This window comes from Wolffia australiana, chromosome 12, assembly GCF_029677425.1.
Source record: "Wolffia australiana isolate 7733 chromosome 12, ASM2967742v1".
NCBI classification, from domain to species: Eukaryota; Viridiplantae; Streptophyta; class Magnoliopsida; order Alismatales; family Araceae; genus Wolffia; species Wolffia australiana.
The window spans coordinates 3,678,121-3,698,910 of record NC_135846.1 but is presented as its reverse complement, the minus strand read 5'-3'; the positions used below and the strand labels follow the sequence as shown (position 1 = coordinate 3,698,910).

The 20,790-nt window shown below is 40.6% G+C and overlaps 1 protein-coding gene, 1 long non-coding RNA gene and 1 other non-coding gene across 3 annotated transcripts; 1 reads left to right on the top strand and 2 right to left on the bottom strand.

Annotated features, from left to right (window-relative positions):
* Positions 1 to 6,634: 6,634 nt before the first annotated feature.
* LOC144710174 (uncharacterized) lies at positions 6,635 to 8,779 on the top strand. The gene is made up of 2 exons (XR_013583228.1): positions 6,635 to 7,917; positions 8,335 to 8,779. It is a non-coding gene; the product is annotated as an uncharacterized LOC144710174 (long non-coding RNA).
* A 1,423-nt stretch (positions 8,780 to 10,202) lies between these two features.
* LOC144710790 (small nucleolar RNA R71) lies at positions 10,203 to 10,308 on the bottom strand. The gene has a single exon (XR_013583422.1). It is a non-coding gene; the product is annotated as a small nucleolar RNA R71 (small nucleolar RNA).
* Positions 10,309 to 13,347: 3,039 nt separating this feature from the next.
* Positions 13,348 to 16,804, bottom strand: LOC144710173 (putative wall-associated receptor kinase-like 16). Its single transcript, XM_078583863.1, has 3 exons — positions 15,838 to 16,804; positions 14,943 to 15,017; positions 13,348 to 14,864 (listed from the first exon to the last, which is right to left on the bottom strand). Exons 1-3 carry the CDS (start codon positions 16,700 to 16,702, stop codon positions 13,636 to 13,638), a joined length of 2,169 nt encoding a protein of 722 aa, XP_078439989.1. The 5' UTR covers positions 16,703 to 16,804; the 3' UTR covers positions 13,348 to 13,635.
* Positions 16,805 to 20,790: the final 3,986 nt, after the last annotated feature.

Sequence of the window (20,790 nt, the reverse complement as noted above, 5' to 3'; positions counted from 1 at the left end):
ATCAATCTGTCTTTTTCATAATACAAGCTTATGATAATCTTTGTCTTGTTTGTTTGATTGATTATTTTACTTTATACATTGATATTCATGCTTAACATTATGGTAAAAGGTTGAGATTGAGGCAGATTTAGGTTGCCTCAATGCCCACCATAATGTTTGTTTTATTAAATATTTTACTTTATACAATGATATTGATGATTCACATTAAATTAAAAAGTTGAGATTGAGGCAGATTTAGGGTGCCCCAATGCAGACCAGAATATTATCCGTATGACTTAATTATTGCAAACAAGACTATGTGTATGTCTTTGTGTCGAAGGCGAAAACGATGTTAATTTTGTCATTGTTATTTTCACTTCGATCATATAAAATTTTATTTTGTAAACTTACTCAGATATGTATAGTGTTGAGTAAGGTCGTCTCCACAGGTATTGGCATTTAGAGATAGAGTTCAACTAGTGAGTAAGAGAGTCAACAAATGCCACTAGGTGTTCGTTGTAATGTTTAAGAGAGAATAGTGAAGAATTTAATAATGATTTTTATGAAGGAAGTCCTCCCTGCAGATTTTATTTCAACCTCATATTTCATAGATAGGTACGAAAGTCAATTAGTGATTGTAGGAGATTTATATAGAATTTTTTAGAGGTTGTTTACTTTGGAAAGTTGTGAGGGTCAATGCTCGCATATGACCAGTTCGATAAAATGCCTAATATTTGAAATGATTTATATATATTTTTTATAAGAAATGAGAGTGAATTTCATTGTACTTAATGATGGATGTATAATAGGAAGTATATCTTCCCAGATTTTATTATATTTTTTAGAGATTTTTAATTAGATTAAAATATTTGAAATGATTGTCTAAGAGTCGTTTGAAAAACATGAGACCAAGTGCTCGAAGAAAGGCTTAATACAGTTTTCGGGTTCTCTTATAAGTTTTTTTTACTCGAAAACGATTTCATTTGATTAAAAGGGAATGGTTTGAGGAAATGGATTTAGAATGTTCCATCAACCGTCGACTAACATAAGATATAAATCAATTTAACTTTTTACCATAAAAATTGATCACTTACCGGATTTCTTCACCAGCTCAGAGTTGCCAACGGCTGCAGACCTTTCCCTGGCTGCGTTGTCCTTCACGTAAGCGATCTTTCTCCTTCTTCGATTCTTCTCCCCCAATAATCTCCCTTCAGGTCACGGCTCTGTCACTGCCGTTGACCGAGAGATCCAGGAAACAAGAAACGGAGACGGTGGACCTTCTCCTCCAATTAAATTTCAAAGTCTCGGTAATTAAGAACAGCCTTTATGTATGTGCTTCTCAAGTCCAGATTTGAGATCTCTTGCAGAATTCAAGAGCCTAATCACATCAATCTGTCTTTTTCATAATACAAGCTTATTATGATCTTTCTTTTGTTTGTTTGATTAATTATTTTACTTTATACATTGATATTCATGATTAACATTATGTTAACAAGTTGAGATTGAGGCAGATTTAGGTGCCCCAATGCAGACCATAATATTATCCTTACGACTTAATTATTGCAAACAAGACGTTCACTGCTATGTGTATGTCTTTGGCCATCTGTTCTCTTAGAAAGTGAACAAAATTATGAAATGAATTGAGCCATCGAAACCCTGTCATTCAAGTCAAACATATGTTCCATATGACACACATTTAAAGCTGATTATACCCATTATTCTACCATTATCATCAAGCTAGAGTTTTACCCATCAGCCTCTCCCATTATACTACATTTTCCTCATTCACGGGCACCCTAAATCTGCCTTAATCTCAACTTTTGAATGTAATGGCCATCATGATATCAATCTATAAATTATAATGATTAATAAAATAACTTAAACAAGGTGTGTCATTAGCTAGTATTATAAAAATAGAGACATGGATGTGATTACCTCTCTGATTTGTGTAAAAATATCAAAACCAATGAAAACTAATAAAATCTGTCAAACACAAAGTTCCAACTTTTTAACTGAATTAATATAATTTATCTGGACATGAGAAGCACATGCATGATAGACTTAAATAAATACCCTGTGATGAGTTCAAAAGTACGTGTTTATACGTCGTTATTTAAGGGTTTTTGAACTTAATCAAGACATTTTATTTATCCCTTAGTGTTTAAGGGGTCAAACCCTAAGGAGGCAATAGGGAAATTCAGTTTTCCCCAAATTAGGGACTATCACTCTAGGTTTTTAACAGATAATTTCTTTAGATTTTAACAGATTTTATGATTAGTTAGCAATTCTTGATAAAAATTACTAACTAATCCCCTACTATACTGTTTAAGTATTCAATTTCTCTTAGATTTTTATGATATGAGCTTCACTAAAATCTAGATCAATAGGTTCTCGTTAATCATGCTTTTGCTCATTTAATTAACACAAATACTCAATTCAGCTTGAATAATGTTTTTGGACTTTTTCAGTTAATTGGAAATGGTAGAGAAAATATAGTAAATCATAAATGATTTGTTACCATTTTTTTTGTAAAATCCGATTCAATTTTCCAACAGATTTACTCTGTTAAGAATGTTTTTATTAAATTTTTATTTCACCTTATTTGATTCGAATTGGCAAAGAGGTCCAAAATTAGCAAATCGTGAATACGATTTGCTAATTGGAGAAATAAGGGACTAATGTGAGTGAATTAATAGTAAAATCCAATTCGAATTCTCATGGATTTGGGACATTAGGAAATTTTTCATTCAATTTTTATTTTACCCAAATTAAATCAAACTTTTAGAAATGCCCTAACTTAGCAAATTGTGAATACAATTCACGATTTGTTAATTTAAGAAATACAAGATTAACTTGGATGATTTAAGAGATGGATATAATTTAAATTTGTTAATCGCTACTCCAGGAGTACTTATTGAATTAAAAAAAAGGTAAATTTTATGAATTAAGGTGATTAAAATTGAGATTTGGGGAAGACGGTGAATGTGAACGAAATTATGAAATTGAGAATAGTGAGTGCAAAATTAGGAGTAAAAATCAAAGCAAAATTAGCCTATAGGTACCAGGAATGATTTCGACTCAGTTGGAACAAATCCTGCGCGACGAACGACCGAATTTCCTGCGAATTGGTTTCTTCAATTTGGGGATGAGTACGGCGATGGACCTGTAAAATTCCGGTCCAATTTGAGTTCCAAAATGCATCCAGGGCGTTCTTGAGTCTTCCAGGAAGCTAAGCCTTCTTTCCTAGAGCTTCAAATCAAGAGCAGATCTCCAATTCTTTGTTCCCCCTTTTATTGTCACGGAATAGGAAGAACAGCTTCTTCTGATTCCATTATTAATTTCTTCTTCTTCGCGTTGAACGCATGACGTACAGCGCAGCATCATTCGCCGTTGTGGTGCCGTGTATGGGTTTTCCCCTGTGCGCACCACACTATGTGTGCGCGCTTTGCACGGTAGAAAACCCGCCCAGCGCTGTGCATGCGCTTAACTCTCTGCATTGCACGCTGCGAGTTAAGCTGCATCGATTGGTCAGCGTGCGTCTACGTGTGGTGTGCGACACGCACGGTGCTGCGTATGTGTGTGTCATGCACCGCAGCCACCAATCCACGTGCGGATTGGTCCGCGGAGGTCTCGTACGGCCTGAGCCATGTAACACCCCGGTGAGCGCCAAAACTGACCCAATAAGGGTCAGTTTAAATAAAAAAACATTTTTAATTAAAAAAACAACTGGAATAAATCGTAGAAAATGTTAGTAATGTGATAAAAGAGTTTTAATTTCTAAAATGCCTTTTTATTGTTTAGTTTCTTTTTATTTATAGAAATGGTCAATTAAACATTTAATTTCTTTTAAAAATCGTTCTTAAAAACATTTAAAATGTACATATTGACCTAATTATTTATCAAACATATTATTTAACTTGAGATTCAAGGAAATTATTCTCTTACATAAAATCATGATAACATGCATTAAAAATTAATGTTTTTAAGCATTAAAAGCCCAAAAATATGTTGAAATTAACACTTCATCGACTCATATTTACATGTTATCACCCTAAATCTCAAGTCAAATTTGCAGGGGAACATGCCATGTTATCAGAAAAGCTATTGGCCAAATGGAGATTTATCAGAAAAGCTACAAATATGCATCAGTGGCGAGGGACACACACGGCTTCTGCACACTTATCAACACAAAATGAAATATTTTTACGATAAAGGAGTGGAAACAGATATCAGAACAAATGTCCATTAGGCCAACATATATCCAGTGCACAAGACTATCCCGCAGACTTTGGTAAGATTTTGCTTGTTTTGTTTCGGACTGTATCAGTGGATTTTATTGAAGCCCTTCTAGTATCCCATGGCTATAGTTACATTATGCTAGTTGTGGTGGCAGATATGGCCACTTTATACTGTTGAAGCATCTGTTCTGAGCATTTGGAGTGGCTATCGAATTTGTCTAGGAAAACTATAGCAGCTGCATGGGTTGCCTTATTCAAATGTTTCTGATACAAACAAGGGGTTTATGAGCCTCTTCTAGAAGGATTTATTCAGACAACAAGGAACCACTCTCCAACTAAGTTCATCTTAACATCGTCAAACAGACGTTCAAAAAAATATGTGCTTAAAGGATTAGAGGGTTAAGCTTGATGTTTCACATCAGAAAAATTGGCTACCTGGTTAAAATGGTTAACTTGGGTAGAGCATTCTTATAACACATCGTATTGATCAGTCCTAGGAACCACTCCATTTAATATTGTATGTCATGGGTGCCACACTAACTCCCATTACAGACGTTCGATATGTTATTAAAGGAAAAAGATCAAGTCATTGACATGTAGAAACAAAAACTATCCATCATTCAGAAAACAAAAGCAGATAGACACCGGAGGCACTTGGAATTCAAAGAAAGTAATTAGGTATATTTGAGTTTGAGTCCTTACTGAATGAGATTCTTAGCAAAGTGATCTACAATTAAAAAGTAGCACCCCGCTACTTTGGGCCCTTCAAGATATTGAAAAGGATAGGCAATGAGCCTATAAGCTAGAGTTATAGAGGGATGTGGATAACAACCTATTTTCCATGTGTCCCAACTCAAGAAAGAGGTAGACCCTAGTAATCAAGTAAAACTAATTCCATCAATACTTTACCATAGTTAGAATGACAAGTGTACTTAGAGAAAGTGATGCATGTATCGGAAGGGGCAGGAACACTGGAAGTTCATCTAGTGGGAAGGGTTGCCAGTTGAAGATTCTTCCTGGGAACCATTGCGCACATCTAATGCAATTTCCAAATTTCACCTTGGGAAAAACTGATAGAGCATCATGTGGAAAGTAGACTTAGCAAAGACATACGATTCCTTCCATTGGGATTTTTCATAGTCCTCCATGAGGAAGATAGGTTTTCCTTTTGAATGGGTAGCATGGGAGAGACTATACGTCATGTTCCATTCTTTTTTGATATTGGCGAATGGGGGCCCAAGGGAAGATGGATCCATCCACAATGAGGGGTCAAGTGGACATATTTATCCTATTAGTGGACCCTTTGGCTACATGTACCCTTAAAAAATGTGCACATGGCCTGTTGAGGGGTTTTCGGATGTTAAGCTACCCCAATGGTATTCTGCCATTACAATATGCTGATGAGACAACATTCCTTCTGAAAGGCTCCATGGAGACCCTACTATTCCATCCACATTGTTATATTAATTTGCATAATTTTCGAGCCTAGAGATCAATCAAAATAAGTCTTCATTTGTAGGGTTTTGGCTATCACCAGGGGAGTGGCAGCCCTAAGGTCGACTCTTAAGCGCTATCTAGGTCCACCATTGACGGGGAGACAGCCCTAGACCAGAGATTGACATCCAATGATAGATAAGGTGGAAAGGATATTAGAGGGATGATAGATCAGTATACTATCAAATAATGGGCGCTTGGTGTTATTGTGATCGGTCCTTTCAGAAATCATGATTTTCTACCTGTGTCTTTAAGATGCCTACAAGGATAGGAAAACATCAAGAATGCTTGCTGAGAGAATGTTTTTGGAGAGTATATGGACCGAGGATAAGAGCAGATGTCGTTAGCAATATGGATGAACAAAATGATGTGGTCAAAGGAGGATGACATGGTAGGTTGGGGGTTCTCCATTTATAATCCATAAATTTAGCACCATTGAAAAGGCGGGATAAAGAGAATTATGCAGTCAGAGGATTTGGCTCTAAGCATCCTAAAGAATAATTATATCTCAAAGCTAGATTGGGAGAGGTGTGTAGTTTAAGTTCAAGGGCAGAATCTTTGTTTTGATGCAATGTGAGACAAATCTTTCGTCACACTAGGAAAATTTATGCACCCAACTAGGAGATATCTATGTTTTTAGATATTCATCGGATGATAAGCGTAATGTTGGTATGTTGGTATGTTTCATAGAACCTGAACTTGAAAGAGGAGATGCCTAATTAGAGGGGGAAGAACTAGCAGGCATGTGACAAGTTCTGATACACATAATACATGTGAACAAAACATGAGATGGTTTACAGTGGTTCCACACCTCCTTTTTGGTGTGAAATACCAACATGAAGGTGGACATTGTCGGAGGAACCAAAAATCACCATCCCAAGTGGCATGTTGAGGAAACACAAAATTCCCATAAAAGTGTGAATTTCTTGTAAGTCATTGATGAGGCAGCAACTCCTGACACTGGCCCTTCGGAAAGGAATATTCTCCGAGGCAAAAACTTTTATGCACACAACATACAAGGAAGATTTTTGTCATCTCTTCATTAAATATCAGTTTGCCCAAGTGATATGGTACCCCAGCCGCGGACGCTGCCCCTTTAGCTGTGGGCGCCTCCCCCTAGCCGCAGGCGCCACCGCCCAGAGGGTGTCGCCACAACCAACGGGTGCCGTCCTCCCAGCCGCGGGCGCGGTCCCCAGCCGCGGGCGCCACCCCTCAGCCGCGGGCGCAGCCCCCGGCCGCTGGCGCCAACATAAGCCGCGGGCACCGCTGCCAGAGGGGGCGCCGCCCCAACAGCAGGCGCCGCCGCAACTGCCAGCTGCCGCACGACCAGTCGCGCCCATCGCCGAGCTATGCCCACCAAGCCGCGCCCGCCACACGGTGCGCCTCGTCCGCACGTTTACTGGCCGCAGCAACGCCGTCCACCGGCTTACCGCATACACCTGCACCGCGCCGTGCATCCCGGCCGTGCCACGCCGCGCGCATCGCCTGCGGCCACCCGCGCCGCGCTGCGTCCTAGCCGCCCAAACCACCACTGCCTGCGCAGCTACTCTGACGACGATCTGGTGCCTACCCGCACACCGGTCCCGCCAACCGCCTGCCAAAGTCTCACACCACCGACGACGCCGCAAGCAACCTCGCACAAAACCAAGACGACTATTCCCTGGACGCCAATGAGGTACGCCGTTCAGTTCACGTCTCTTATTTCTTGAAATGCATTTTCGATTGCTTCCGCTCGGGTTAGGTGAGCGTGAATGGTTGAGTGAAAACACGTCACTATTAGTGTGTCTTACCTGATTGGTACGAGCCGGGTCCGCTCGTCCGTGCGAGCACTACCCGGCGAGAACATTCCAGTTCGGCGCCGTAGCATCCTCGTCCTGCCCAGACGAGGTTCAGGAGGTCTACCTACCGTCTCTGGGTGACTCCATCGACGTCCCGGAAGTTGGCAACCCATTGCTTGTCGGTAGCTGCAGGTATTAGACATACACTCCCGTGCATTGCACTGTACGTCTCCATCATAGGACCCCCGTGTCGAACGATTGTCTCCTGTTAACGTCCGACATCGCCACTCCCGACGCCGAGTCCATCCACCTTGGTGACGGCACGACATCGTCCCTGATGTTGTCCCACATCAGTAGGATGCGTGAATGGTGTTCAACGATGGTGCGGCAGCGGCGACAAGGGGGCGGCGTAGCGGCAACGTCATTAGGTAATAACATTCACAGAGGAGCTAAATAAGTGCTAATTTCATCACTTTTTTGGGGTTTTTAATGCTTTAAAACATTAATTTTAATGCATGTTATCATGATTTTATGTTAAAATAAGAATTTCCTTAAATTTCAAGTTTTGTAATATATGTAATAAATAATTAGGTCAATTTAGACATATAAATGGTTTTAAAATGATGATTAGAAAAAAATTAATGATTTTAAATGACCTATTTCTATAAATAAAAAAGAAACAAAAAAATTAAAGGTCTTTTCGAAATGAATAAATTAGTTTTTATGCATTTAAAACAAGTTTTACAATTTATTTTAAGTGTTTCTTTTATTAAAAACTTTTTTTTATTAAAACCGGCCCTTAGTGGGCCGGTTTGAGCACTAATGTTTTTTTTTTAAATGTGCAGCACCTACGAATAGACGCACTGCACACAACATCGTAGCGACCCATCAGAAGGCACGTTTGCGTCTTCGGTGCGCGACACACATGTACGTGATTGTTTTGCATGTCTCCCTTCGCGCACGGAAGGGAGACATGCAAAAGCCCTAACACAAATTGTTTTGCACTATATGCCCAGCCTGCAATGCGAAACGGATGGCAGTTCTAACGGAATCGAAAGAAGTTGTTCTTCCGATTCCGTGGCGATAAAAGGAGAAAGAAACGAAGATTATTTCTTCGTTCTTGATTTTTTAAGTTGAAGGAAGGATCGCCTAGCCTCCCTCAAGACTCAAAAATCAGCAGGAGCGATACGGAGACCGATTGGAGCAGGAATTTCGCAGATTTTTGCACTTTATTTCATACTTGATTTTCTGAAATTTGCATTCCGTTTATGCTCGCCGTTGTTTATTTTATGTTCCGATTTTAATCATTTTAGCTCGTGAATTTTAGTTTGATTTCAAATCAATTAGCCTACATCGATTGTCCCTATCCTATTTTGAATCTCATTTGTTCCTTAAAATCATAAAATTCATGCTCGTGCTACTGAAAATTCAGCAAATCGCGAATCACATTCACGATTTGCAATCATAGGATATTTTTGCAATTCCGAATTAATCAGGCTTAAATAAAATATAATAATAATAAAAATTCTTCTTAACATTCTAAATCAGTGAGAAATCAATCAAATAAAATACAAATTACTAGAAAATATTACCTTAGGCCTTCTAGTCTATGAGAAATTTGAATACATCCTTATAAAAAGACTGGTATTAACTATAGTGATCGATTTCTTCTCTAAATCATTTTCAATTGACTAATAAGAAAAATAAAAAAAGCTGCATTAAGTATTCAGGTTAAACAAACGTGTTAAGCACACTTCAAGCGAACCGTTGATCTAGATATTTGTTACACTGACATCCTAAGAATCTAAGACCCATTGGATACTTAAACAACCTAGTAGGAGATTAGTTAGTAATTATTGTCAAAGATTGCTAACTAATCATAAAATCTATTAAAAGTATAAAAAAAATCATCGCTATTAAAACTTGAGTGCTAATCTCTAATTTGAGGAAAACTGAATTTTCCTCCCTAGGGTTCAACCCCTTACTCAAACATTAAGGGACATAAAAATTTTAGTGATTAAGCTCGAAAAATCCCTAAATAACGACATATATACACGCATTTTCAAGCTTATCATTTGGCGCCGTTGCCAGGGAGGCAACAGGCTGAAATTTAATTTCAACTAGGTAAGTGTTCAATATCTTGTTGGATTACTTACTATATGAATAAGGAGTTTGTTTTCTAAATTTTGCAATTGTTTCTTGCTTGATTCTTTCAGCAATTAGATATTTTATATGCGTGGGAGAAGATCCTTCCAACCGAGATTATATTCTGGAAGAAGCAATAGAAATCTGCCTGTGACAAACAAAGACATCGAAGTAAGAATGGCCGAAGGATGGAGGGAATTGTGCAACAATCAAGGTCTTGCGTTGACGGAATTATACACGCCATTCAACTATGAAATTCACTCGAGAATAGTAGCGCCCCTTGGAGACAATGCTAACTTCTAAATTGATGGCACGATGCCGAATTTGTTGCCAAGCTTCCATGGGAGATTTAGTGATGAACCTTATGAGTTTTTTAGAGAATTCACACAATTCTGCTCATCATATAACTTTGCCGGAGTATCCCAAGAGTCAGTGAAACTTATGTTATTCCCTTTTGCTGTTAAGGATAGAGCAAAAGTGTGGCTGAACAGCCTAGGGAAAAGCTTCAAAACTTGGCAAGAAGTACAAACTAGATTTTTTCAGAAATATTTTTCTTATGGAAGGACTCAGGCCATAAGGAAATTAATTAGGGATTTCACACAAGGAGATGAATCCTTTGGAGATGCTTGGTAGCGATTTATGTCTTTGACAAGGAAGTGTCCTCATCATGGTATACCTGAGCATGAACTTGCTCAGATATTCTATCAAGGACTAAATTATAATGAAAGACAATTATTGGATATATCCTGTGGCGGCAATTTCCTAAATATACAAGTGAGTGAATCATTGAAGTGCATGGAAGGACTGGTGGAAGATTGGGTGTATCGACAAGGATCTATGGTGGATTCTAGAACGGGTGGAATGAGACAAGTGATAAGTCCAAAATAAGTCATGAAATTATACATATTTTAAAGGCGTTTTGGGATCAGTTCATGTGCATTTTACCCTATTTTATGAAATAATGCATGTGATGCAATAAATAGAACAAATGATAAAAATGATGCATTTTAATGTCATTTTATGCACATTATACAATTTAAATATTCCATTAGATGAAATATACATTTAATACATATTTAATTGTCTCATGTTCTATTTAGTGTCTTTTCTATGAAATCGCAGGGTCAAAATCTGTATTTAATTTGAAGAAAGAGATAGGGAAATATTATTGAAAAAGAAATATATATATATATAAAGATAAAAAAAGGGAGGTTTTATTGGGCCGGCTATGGAGCGACTCCAATGACTTAGCTTCAAGCCAGCAGCCAATGACAGCGAGAGCGGAGCGCTCAAGCCAGCCCAGCCGCTGGCAGAGTCCAATGCACAAGGAGCCCAATGGACGCACAACAAGCCCAACTCGACCCCGCACAGGCCTACATGCGATTGCACAACAGAGGTAAGTATTTTGGTATAATTAAATAGGACAATCACATTGAACTTTATATACTCTTCAATGTTTTAAAACATTTCAATATGGGATTGCAAAATCCCACTTTCAACCTGAATCGCATTGGGCCGGGCCGCAGAGTATAAACATGATCACTGCCCGACGGGCCGCGATCTAAAAGAAAATAAGAAGAAAAAGATACTGGGCTTCGGGCCGACCGTATCATTTATGGCCTTATTAAATAAGAGGGTTTAGATCTTAGCCGTCCGATCCTCTCAAGGAAGATCGGACGGCAAGATCAACCTCTTAGTTTTTAACATTTTTATTTTATATGTTTCAGGCCTCTGATTGGTTGGGTTAGCTGACGAGGATGCGGGGCCCTACGGCGAATGAATCATAGACCGCGAAGGGGATGGGGACTGCTTATGTGGACAATGACGAAGCACTGACGTGGCACAAGCTCAGGTGCACCATAAGAGGGGGTCTACGGCTGCGATTAAATCACAGCCCTGGAACTTTTACAAGGACAATCGTACGGCCATGGGCATTTCCATCCAATTTAGCCACTGGCCGTCGACGCCAGCGAACAAAGGCCATCTTCGGCAACGAAGAGGGACCAGCAACCATCCAACGGCCCGAGCGGACTCCCAGGGCCGCCCCCTCCATCAGACGGCCCTCTGGGATTCTTCTCGAGCCTTAAAAGAGCTCCCAAATGCCCCAATTCGAGCATCCCCAGCTGCAAGAGAAGAGGGTGATAACTTGAAAATTAACATCATTAATTGATGAATTTTACATTATATTTATGTGTTTTAATGACTATATTTGCATGTTATCATATAGAAATAAAGATAAGTGACTTATACTTTGATTTTATTATTTCTAATTTTTTATCATTTTTCATGGAATTTAACCTCATTTCAGTGAAGAAATATTTTTTGCAGGGCTTTAAATACTTGGCCAAAGGTTGGTATGGGCTCTCATAATTTTTCTGGAATTTTCCCATATTCTTATGTAATTTTTGGACTAATATTTAGCCAAGAAATGATTTTTTATCATTTATTTAGCATATATATATATATATCAAGGGGCATCCACGTCCTTTGCCTGAAATTTGTGCAAATACGTGGATGTGTTTTTATATGAACTCGTCATATAGGATAGATCATGTTGAACCAATAGATGGGGATAGCAAAAATAATGAACCATTGAATGCCACCTCATCTCTTAGGAGTGGTAAGGTATTGTCTGATCCCCTAGGCATTACAAAAAAAATCAGGAAAGTGATAGAAGTGAAAAGAAGGAAAAGGAAAAGGCCGATGGATTTGAACTTTCCCCTACCCAACTAGAAAGATATGATGAAAAAAAGAAAATAGTAGTGCCATTCCCTAGCGCCATAACATCAAGAAAAAGAAAATTTTGAGGATTCTCCGATTCTTGATGTTTTTAAAAACACATCCATTACTATTCCACTAGTTGACGCTATCAAACATATTCCCCTGTACGGAAAATATGTCAAAGAACTATGCACCCAATCTAGGAGCTCTAAAAGAATTCAACTTACTGAAAATGTAAGTTCAATTATTTTAAACAATCTACCCGAGAAACAAAAAGACCCAGGAGCTCCATTAGTAGAGTGCATAATTCAATGAAAAAATTTTGAGAAAGGATTGTTAGATACTGGGGCAAGTGTTAATATCTTGCCAAAGTTATTATATGATGATCTGAAATTTGTTGAGCTGCATCCGGTAAAGGTTGAATTGTTATTAGTGGATGGATCTATTAGAGCACCATATGGGAAGGTGATGAATATAGTAGTTGAAATCGGAAATTTAGCCTTCCCAGTAGATTTTTTTGTGACCGATGTGAAAACTATTGGAGCATTATCTAGTGCTCCAATAATTTTTGGAAGGCCTTTCTTGGCTACGGCAAGAGTAATAGCAGATTTTGATAGAGGGAGTATGAATGAATATGGGGAAAGAGAAATTTGAGATTCCTATCCCTAATTTGAAAGAATTCCTACTTATGATCATGAGGAGGTGGATGGCATAGGGATTGGAGGAAAGAGAAAATTAAAAATAACAGTAAAATTCACGTCTTATTTAAATGACGCTGGGATCCGAGGTCCGAAGTTGGTACTGGTGACCTGTCATGACACAGGATGTCTCCTGCGGTAGTGGTGTCATGTCAGTGATGGTGCATGGTTGTGTGCACCACCACGCAGCCCTTTGGGCAGGGATGTAAACTAGTTAGGGGTCTAATAGCCATTTAACATACTAAACTCTAATGTGTAATCATCTACCATGATGATACCCTTCCACGAGGCTAGTTAACAAGGTCAACATCCAACAACCCAATTTCATCAGGCCACAAAAGAGGTGCAAACAATGGCACCAGAGTAACCGCTAGAGCTTCCATTACAATCAATAACACCCAGAGCAAAAATCCCACCGCTTCTCAAGCCTTCTTCTCCCTCTAGAGAGTTCCAGACAAGCCCAGAGATCTCATCCCCGGACCCTTCAATTCTTTGCAGAGTTTTCATGGCGACCCTGCTTCATCTTGGATGCAAGTGAGAAAACTAAGATCGAGAAACAAGAATACGACATCTGACCCAACCTCATCTGGCAACGAGGGAGGTGCAAACAGTGGCACCAGAGTAACCGCTAGAGCTTGCATTACAGTCAATAATACCCTGAGCAGAAATCCCACCGCTTCTCAAGCTTTCTTCTTCTTCCTGTAGAGAGTCGCAGACAAGCCCAGAGATCTCATCCCCGGACCCTTCGATTCTCTGCAGAGCCACGGCGACCTGCTTCATGCTCGGCCGCTCCACTCCCCTGGCGTTCAAGCAGCGGCAGGCAAGCTCGGCCACCTCCGCTATCTTCTTCTTCTTCTCCGTCTCTCCCACCAGCAGAGGATCCAGCATCTCGTCCAGCCTGCCGCTCCTCTGCCGCGCCGAAAAACTCGCCGCCAACCCCTTGAAATCGTCCTCGTCCTCAACCTGGAACGGCTTCCTCCGCGTGATCATCTCCACCAGCACCACCCCGAAGCTGTAGACGTCGCTCTTCTCCGTGAACTGGAAAGTCTGGAGATACTCCGGGTCGAGGTACCCGCACGTTCCCTGCACCACCGTGGCCACCTCCGCCTGGTCCGCCGCGACCACCGCCGACGCGCCAAAGTCGGCGATCTTCGCCCGCAGGCTCCCGTCTAAGAGCACGTTCGAGGTCTTCACGTCTTTGTGGAATATCGGCGGAGACGCGTAGGAATGGAGATAAGCCAGCGCCTCGGCGACCTCTCTCGCGATGCGCAGCAGCGCGGAAAGAGCGTTCTCGGCCTTGCCGGTGCTCGATAGGCCGTCTCCCGAACCGTGGATGAAGCGGAAGAGAGTTCCCCCCGGGATGAACTCGTAGACCAGCATGGGGATCTCCACGTCGAGGCAGCAGCCCAGGATCTTGACGACGTTCACGTGGTTGATCTGCGAGAGAATCGCCATCTCTCTGGCAAACTCTTTGCTCTCTCGCTCGTTCATCGCCCGGGACTTCTTGATGGCGACTGTCAGCCCGGAGTCGAGCTCGCCCTTGAAGACCACGCCGTGGCCGCCTCGCCCCAGGACGTGGGTCTCTTTGAAGCCCTGCGTCGCCCTCACCAGCTCCGCCTCGCTGAAAATCTTGAACGCGCTCCCCGGCGTGGACGATATCAGCTCTTGCAACGCCACACCCCCGTTTTGCTTGAACAGCTTTGCCTTCAGCTCTGCCGCCCTCTTCCGCTGCTTCACAATCTTTCTTCTTTGATGGACCAGGAAAAAGATTGCGCAGGATAGAATCAAGAGGAGCCCTAATACGGAAACACCTGAAGAAGAGAAAGGTTTATTGTTGACAAGAGCGTTCTTCTTCTCATGGGGAGAACAGAGGATGGGATTTTACGCACCGATGATGCGCCAGATCGGATACATATTTTCAAGCCCCAGGAAGGAAGTTCTCACATATGTTCTGTCGCTATTTGCTGCCAGCAAAATGGACGAGAATCACGTGGATGTAGACGTGAATATATTTACCAAAAGATATCCAAAGAATCATTCGGCATCGATGTAAAGCAAATTAACTCCTTGCTGAGCGCGTAAGAGACAGGGACAGGGACACAGAGTTAGAGATAGAGATAGAGCTAGAGATAGAGATAGAGATAGAGATAGAGATAGAGATAGAGATAGAGATAGAGACAGAGATAGAGATAGAGAGATAGAGATAGAGAGATAGAGATAGAGATAGAGATAGAGATGGAGATGGAGATAGAGATAGAGATAGAGAGATAGAGATAGAGAGAGAGAGAGAGAGATAGAGATAGAGATGGAGATGGAGATGGAGATGGAGATGGAGATAGAGATAGAGATAGAGATAGAGATAGAGATAGAGATAGAGGTAGATATAGAGATAGGGAAAGAGATACAGATAGAGATAGAGATAGAGAAAGGGATACAGATAGAGATAGAGATAGAGAAAGGGATACAGATAGAGATAGAGATAGAGATAGAGATAGAGATAGAGATAGAAATAGAGATAGAGACAGAGACAGAGACAGAGACAGAGACAGAGACAGAGATAGATATAGAGATAGAGATAGAGATAGAGATAGAGATAGAGATAGAGATAGAGATAGAGACAGAGACAGAGATAGAGATAGAGACAGAGACAGAGATAGAGATAGAAATAGAGATAGAGATAGAGATAGAGATAGAGATAGAGATAGAGATAGAGATAGAGATAGAGATAGAGATAGAGATAGAGACAAGTAGAAATCGAGTTAGAGATGGAGATAGAAGCCTAACTGGAGATGGCACTGCATCCTCCCTCGATATAAGCATTCCCGGAGAACCCAACAGCGCACCGGCACAAGTAACCTGCGCGTCTAAAAGAATCAGAACACTGACTGTAGAGGCTTCCACAGGCGGACTTTCTTCTCGATTTCTCGCACGTTTTGTCGTCCACAGACCACTCCAGCCGCACAGTCATATCCTTCGCCGCGACAGTTGTGGTATTCAAGAGAATGGACTCGCCAAGGTCGTAACTATCGCCGTCCATGAAGAAAGCAGCTCCGCAGCGGCTAAGTCCCGTGAACTGCGAGTAATTTGAAAGGCTAGAAATACTCACGGAGATTCTTCCAAGTGTGTCTGGTATACGCACCCTGCAGCAACCCAACCCATCGCAGCCCGTTTCAGGCTGCTGTGTAGACTTTGTGCATGAAGCTAGACATCCAAAGGAGCCTCCGTCAAAGTTAAGAACTCCCAGAGTATCGCAGCCCACCACCGTGAACAGATTTCCAAAGAGCGAGATACTGTAAGGAAGGCCGGTAAAGTCGTAGTTGAAGATCTTTGTCGTCGTTTCGCCGGTTTCGGAGACGCACTGGTACGAGACTGGAACTTTGACGTGAAGAAAGCCTTCAAGAAGATCGATCTTGGTGATTTCCAAGGGGGGATTGCTGGGAATTGTGGGTTTTGGAGGGGAGGAGGATTCGTTGCAGAAGACGCGGAAATCGCCGTGTTCTTGCATGTGGCAGCCTTCTCCGATGCCGAAGGGATAGGGGATTTCGACGTTACCGCACTTGCTCTTGCAGGAGGGATTCAAGGTGTTGTTGATGGCGTTTGAAGCTGCCAAGAGCTGAAGGAAGACGACGAGAGCTTGGATCAGAGCCATGTCTAACTCCCTCGCTGGATCTTCCTTCGGTTCATCTTCTCTTCTTTCAGTGTTGCCGTCTGTTTTTTATCCAGATCTGGTTTTTGGTCGGATTCTTTCGAGGGGATTTTTCTTGGTCAGCGATTAAAGATTGGTTTGGTCAGCGAAGGACGGCACCAGACTCCAAGAGTCAAGATTTACATTTGATTAGATATGCCTTGAATGAAGAAAATAATGATAAAATTGCCCATCATCGGGGGGATGAATTAGTCTGCATATATCATTAAAATAGTAATACCGGATATTGAATATGCATCTGATACCGGATATAGGAATGTGTGAGATGATGATCATAGTGACGAACAAGGACATGATGCGACGTGACAAATTATTTAAATAGTGGATGTTAAAATATCATTCCGGCATATCAAGCTATTTTGAGACATCCCTTTGCTCATAGTATTTAAATGGTTACTCATTAATATTTCAGGTAATTAAGAACATCTCTTATGTATGTGCTTCTCACGTCCGGATTTCAGATACTTTACAGAATTCACGAGCTTAATCACATCACATCAATGTCTTTTTCATAGTACAAGTTTATGATAATCTTTGTTTTGTTTGTTTGATTAATTATTTTACTTTATACATTGATATTCATGATTAACATTATGTTATATAGTTGAGATTGAGGCAGATTTAGGGTGCCCCAATGCAGACCATAATATTATCCTTACGACTTAATTATTGAAAACAGGACTGTGTATGTCTTTGTGCCGAAGGCGAAAACGGGGTGTTAATTTTTTTGTTGTTATTTTCACTTCAATCAAATAAAATTTTATTTTGTAAATTTACCCAGATATGTATAGTGATGAGTAAGGTCATCTCCACAAGGATTGGCATTTAGAGATGGAATTTAACTAGAGAGTAGGAGAGTCAACAAACACCACCAGGTGTTTGTTGTAATGTTTAAGAGAGAATAGGGAAGAATTTAATTACGATTCTTATGAAGTCCTCCATACAGATTTTATTTCACCCTCATATTTTATAGATAGGTAGTGCGAATCAATTAGTGATTTTATGATATTTATATAGAATTTTTAGGGGTCGTTTACTTGGAAAACGCTCGCATATGACATGTTTGATAAAATGCCTAATGGAAAATTGGATTTTATATGTATTTTATATAAGAAACGAGAGCGCACTTCATTGTACTTATTTTATGATGGATGTATAATAGGCAGTATACCTTCCCAGATTTTATTACTTTTTATAGAGATTTTTAATTGGATTAAAATGTTTGAAATGATTGTTTAAAAAGTGTTTGAAAAACGTGCAGACCAAAAGCTCGAAAAATGCTTAATACAGTTTTCGGGTTCTTTTATATGGTTTTTTTACTCAAAATCGATTTCATTCGAATGCAAGGGAATGGCTTGAGGAAATGGATTTAGAATGTTGCATCAATCGATGACTAAAATAGGTTCTAACCATAAAAATTGAATTACTTTCCAGATTCCTGCACCAGTTCAGAATTGCCAATGGCTCCAGACCCTTTCCCGGCTGCGTCGCCCTTCAGGTAAGCGATCTTTCTCCTTCTTCAACTCTTCACCCCCAATAATCTCCTTTCAGGTCACGACTCTGTCACATCTGTTGACCGAGAGATCCAGGAAACAAGAAACTAACACGGAGGACCTTCTCCTCCGGTGATTAAATTTCAAAAGCTCGGTTCAATATTCTGGCGGCCAAAGATAGTTTTCTGGAAACTTAAAGCCATTTTATAGGTCAGGAATGGTCCAAAGACCTTCCTCACCAATATGGGACAACTCCGGCGAAGTCTCCAGCGACGAATCAGCGGAAATCTGACTTCTCGTCACCGGGAACGGAGACGGCGGCAAGACGATGAGGACAATTGAGGATCTCCTTGACCGTCTGATCTTCTGTTAGTGGTTTTAATGGCTACGATTAAATCGTAGCCGTGGACCCCTTTAATTCCGGTAGACCCCTGCTCCGTCAGCCCGCCGAGCCAGCTTCAATTGTCCACGTGCCTTCCTCCGATTCATCCACATCGGCGCTCAGGGATGCATTGTCGCCTGGAATAAAATAAACTAAAATAGAAAGATGATCTTGACCATTTGATCTTGTCAAAGAAGATTGACGGTCAAGATTATAACATTGTATTTAAGTAAGGTCCGTTTCGATACGTTCTTCGGGCCGGGTCGGCTCGAAGCCCGTTCGGAGTTAAGTGTATTTTTCTTAAGGTCGCCGCCCGATGGGCCACAATCATTCTCTTGCCATCAATGGTCGGCCCGATTGCGTTTGAGAAGTGCAGCTTTGTAAAACCCATATTGCTGACTTAGAAATCAAATGTGGTATATAAATTCTGCAAATATACTCCTAACGAATTGAATGAGTGCACGCTTACCTTAGGCGCGGGTTACCTATCCTCTGGCCGCTCGCCAATGCCTTTGTGGGGCCGCTTTGAGGTGCATCCTTAGGCTGCACCTGTGTTGTCGGGTGCTGCCTGCTGCTATGGCTTGTTTGTGGCTACGGGTGGCGCCTGCCGGTGCGTGCGCTTCCCTTGCCTTGCACCTTGGCGGCTCCATAGGACCCCCTTTTTTATTTCTTTTATTAATATTTTTTAATATTATTTTTTCATTTATTATTTTTTAATTTGTTTATTTCCTTTCTACTTAATGAATGAATTTCACATTATTTATTATTAATGCAAAAACTCATTAAAACCAGGACATTTTACATCATGACTGAATAATTTCATGAAAATGGAATTAAACATAAAAATGTTTCTTCATGCCATTAAATGACTTCACAAAACACTAAGAAAAGTAGATTTGCAAGCATGATTAATGACTCGTCACTTTGGCCATCTGTTCTCTTAGAAAGTTAATAAAATTATAAAATGATTAAGCCATTATAACCTTGTTGTTTGAACATTTTTCAAATGAAAGATGTGTTCCATATGACACACTTTTAAGTTGATTATATCCATTATTCCTCCATTATCACCAAGATAGAGTTTTCCCCATCTGCCTCTTCCATTATTATAAGGGTAGGAAAACATCTAGAAGGCTTGCTGAGAGAATGTTTATGGAGAGTATGTAGACCGAGGATAATAGCAGATGTCCTTGACAATATGGATGAACAGAATGATGTGGTCACAGGAGGATAACATGGTGGGTTGTGGGTTCTCCATATATAATTCATAAATTCATCACCGTTGAAAAAATGGATAAAGAGATTATGCAGTCAGAGGATTTTGTCCTAAGATTTTGCAGCCAGAGTCTCAAAGTTAGATTAAGAGGGGTGTGTAGTTTGAGTTCAAGGGGAGAGTCTTTGTTTTGATGCAATGTGAGACAAATCTATCATCACACTAGGAAATTTTCTGCACCCAACTAGGAAATATATATGTTTAAGATATTCATCAGATGATAGGCGTAATGTTGGTATGTTTCATAGAACCTGATCTTGAAAGGGGATGTACCTGATTAGAGGGGGACGAACTAACGGGCATGCAACAAGTGATGATACACTTAATACATGTGAACAAAGCACAAGATGGTTTGGAGTGGTGTGGCACCTCCTCATTGGTCAGAGATACCAACATGAAGGCGGACATTATCGGAGGATCCAAAAATCACTATCACAAATGTCATGTTGAGGAAATAGAAAGTTCCTATAAAAGTGTGAATTTCTTTTTAGTTGTTGATTTGTAAGCAACTCGTGCCATAGGCCCTCCGGAAAGGAATATTCTTTGAGGCCTCGGCACAATTTGTTATGCGCACAACTTACAAGGAAGATTTTTTGTCATCTCTTCTTTACATGTTAGTTTGCCCAAGCAATATGGCATCACAGCAGACATCATGGTTAAATGACTCTTCTAATTGGGCCTTTTGGGACTCTACCAGGGAACACAGATGCAAGAAAAAGTTGCCTTATGGACAAGGCATCTCACATTGCTATGGGCAATCTGGCTGCACATAAGTGTGGCAGTGTTACAGGGAGGATAACCTCAACATATAGTGTTCTTCATGATGCGGAGTCTAATGTGGCATACTAGTTTTCAATGGGAGTGAAGTGGGCTATTTTGTGCA

Bases quoted from the DNA above. Each gene is read 5' to 3' on its own strand.
- LOC144710173 (XM_078583863.1), bottom strand. From the start codon at position 16,702: ATGGCTCTGATCCAAGCTCTCGTCGTCTTCCTTCAGCTCTTGGCAGCT. The intron at 15,018-15,837 runs GTTAGGCTTCTA...TTTTGCTGGCAG, and splicing joins AGGATGCAGTGCCATCTCCA to CAAATAGCGACAGAACATAT. The intron at 14,865-14,942 runs GTGCGTAAAATC...TCTCTTCTTCAG, and splicing joins TCCGATCTGGCGCATCATCG to GTGTTTCCGTATTAGGGCTC.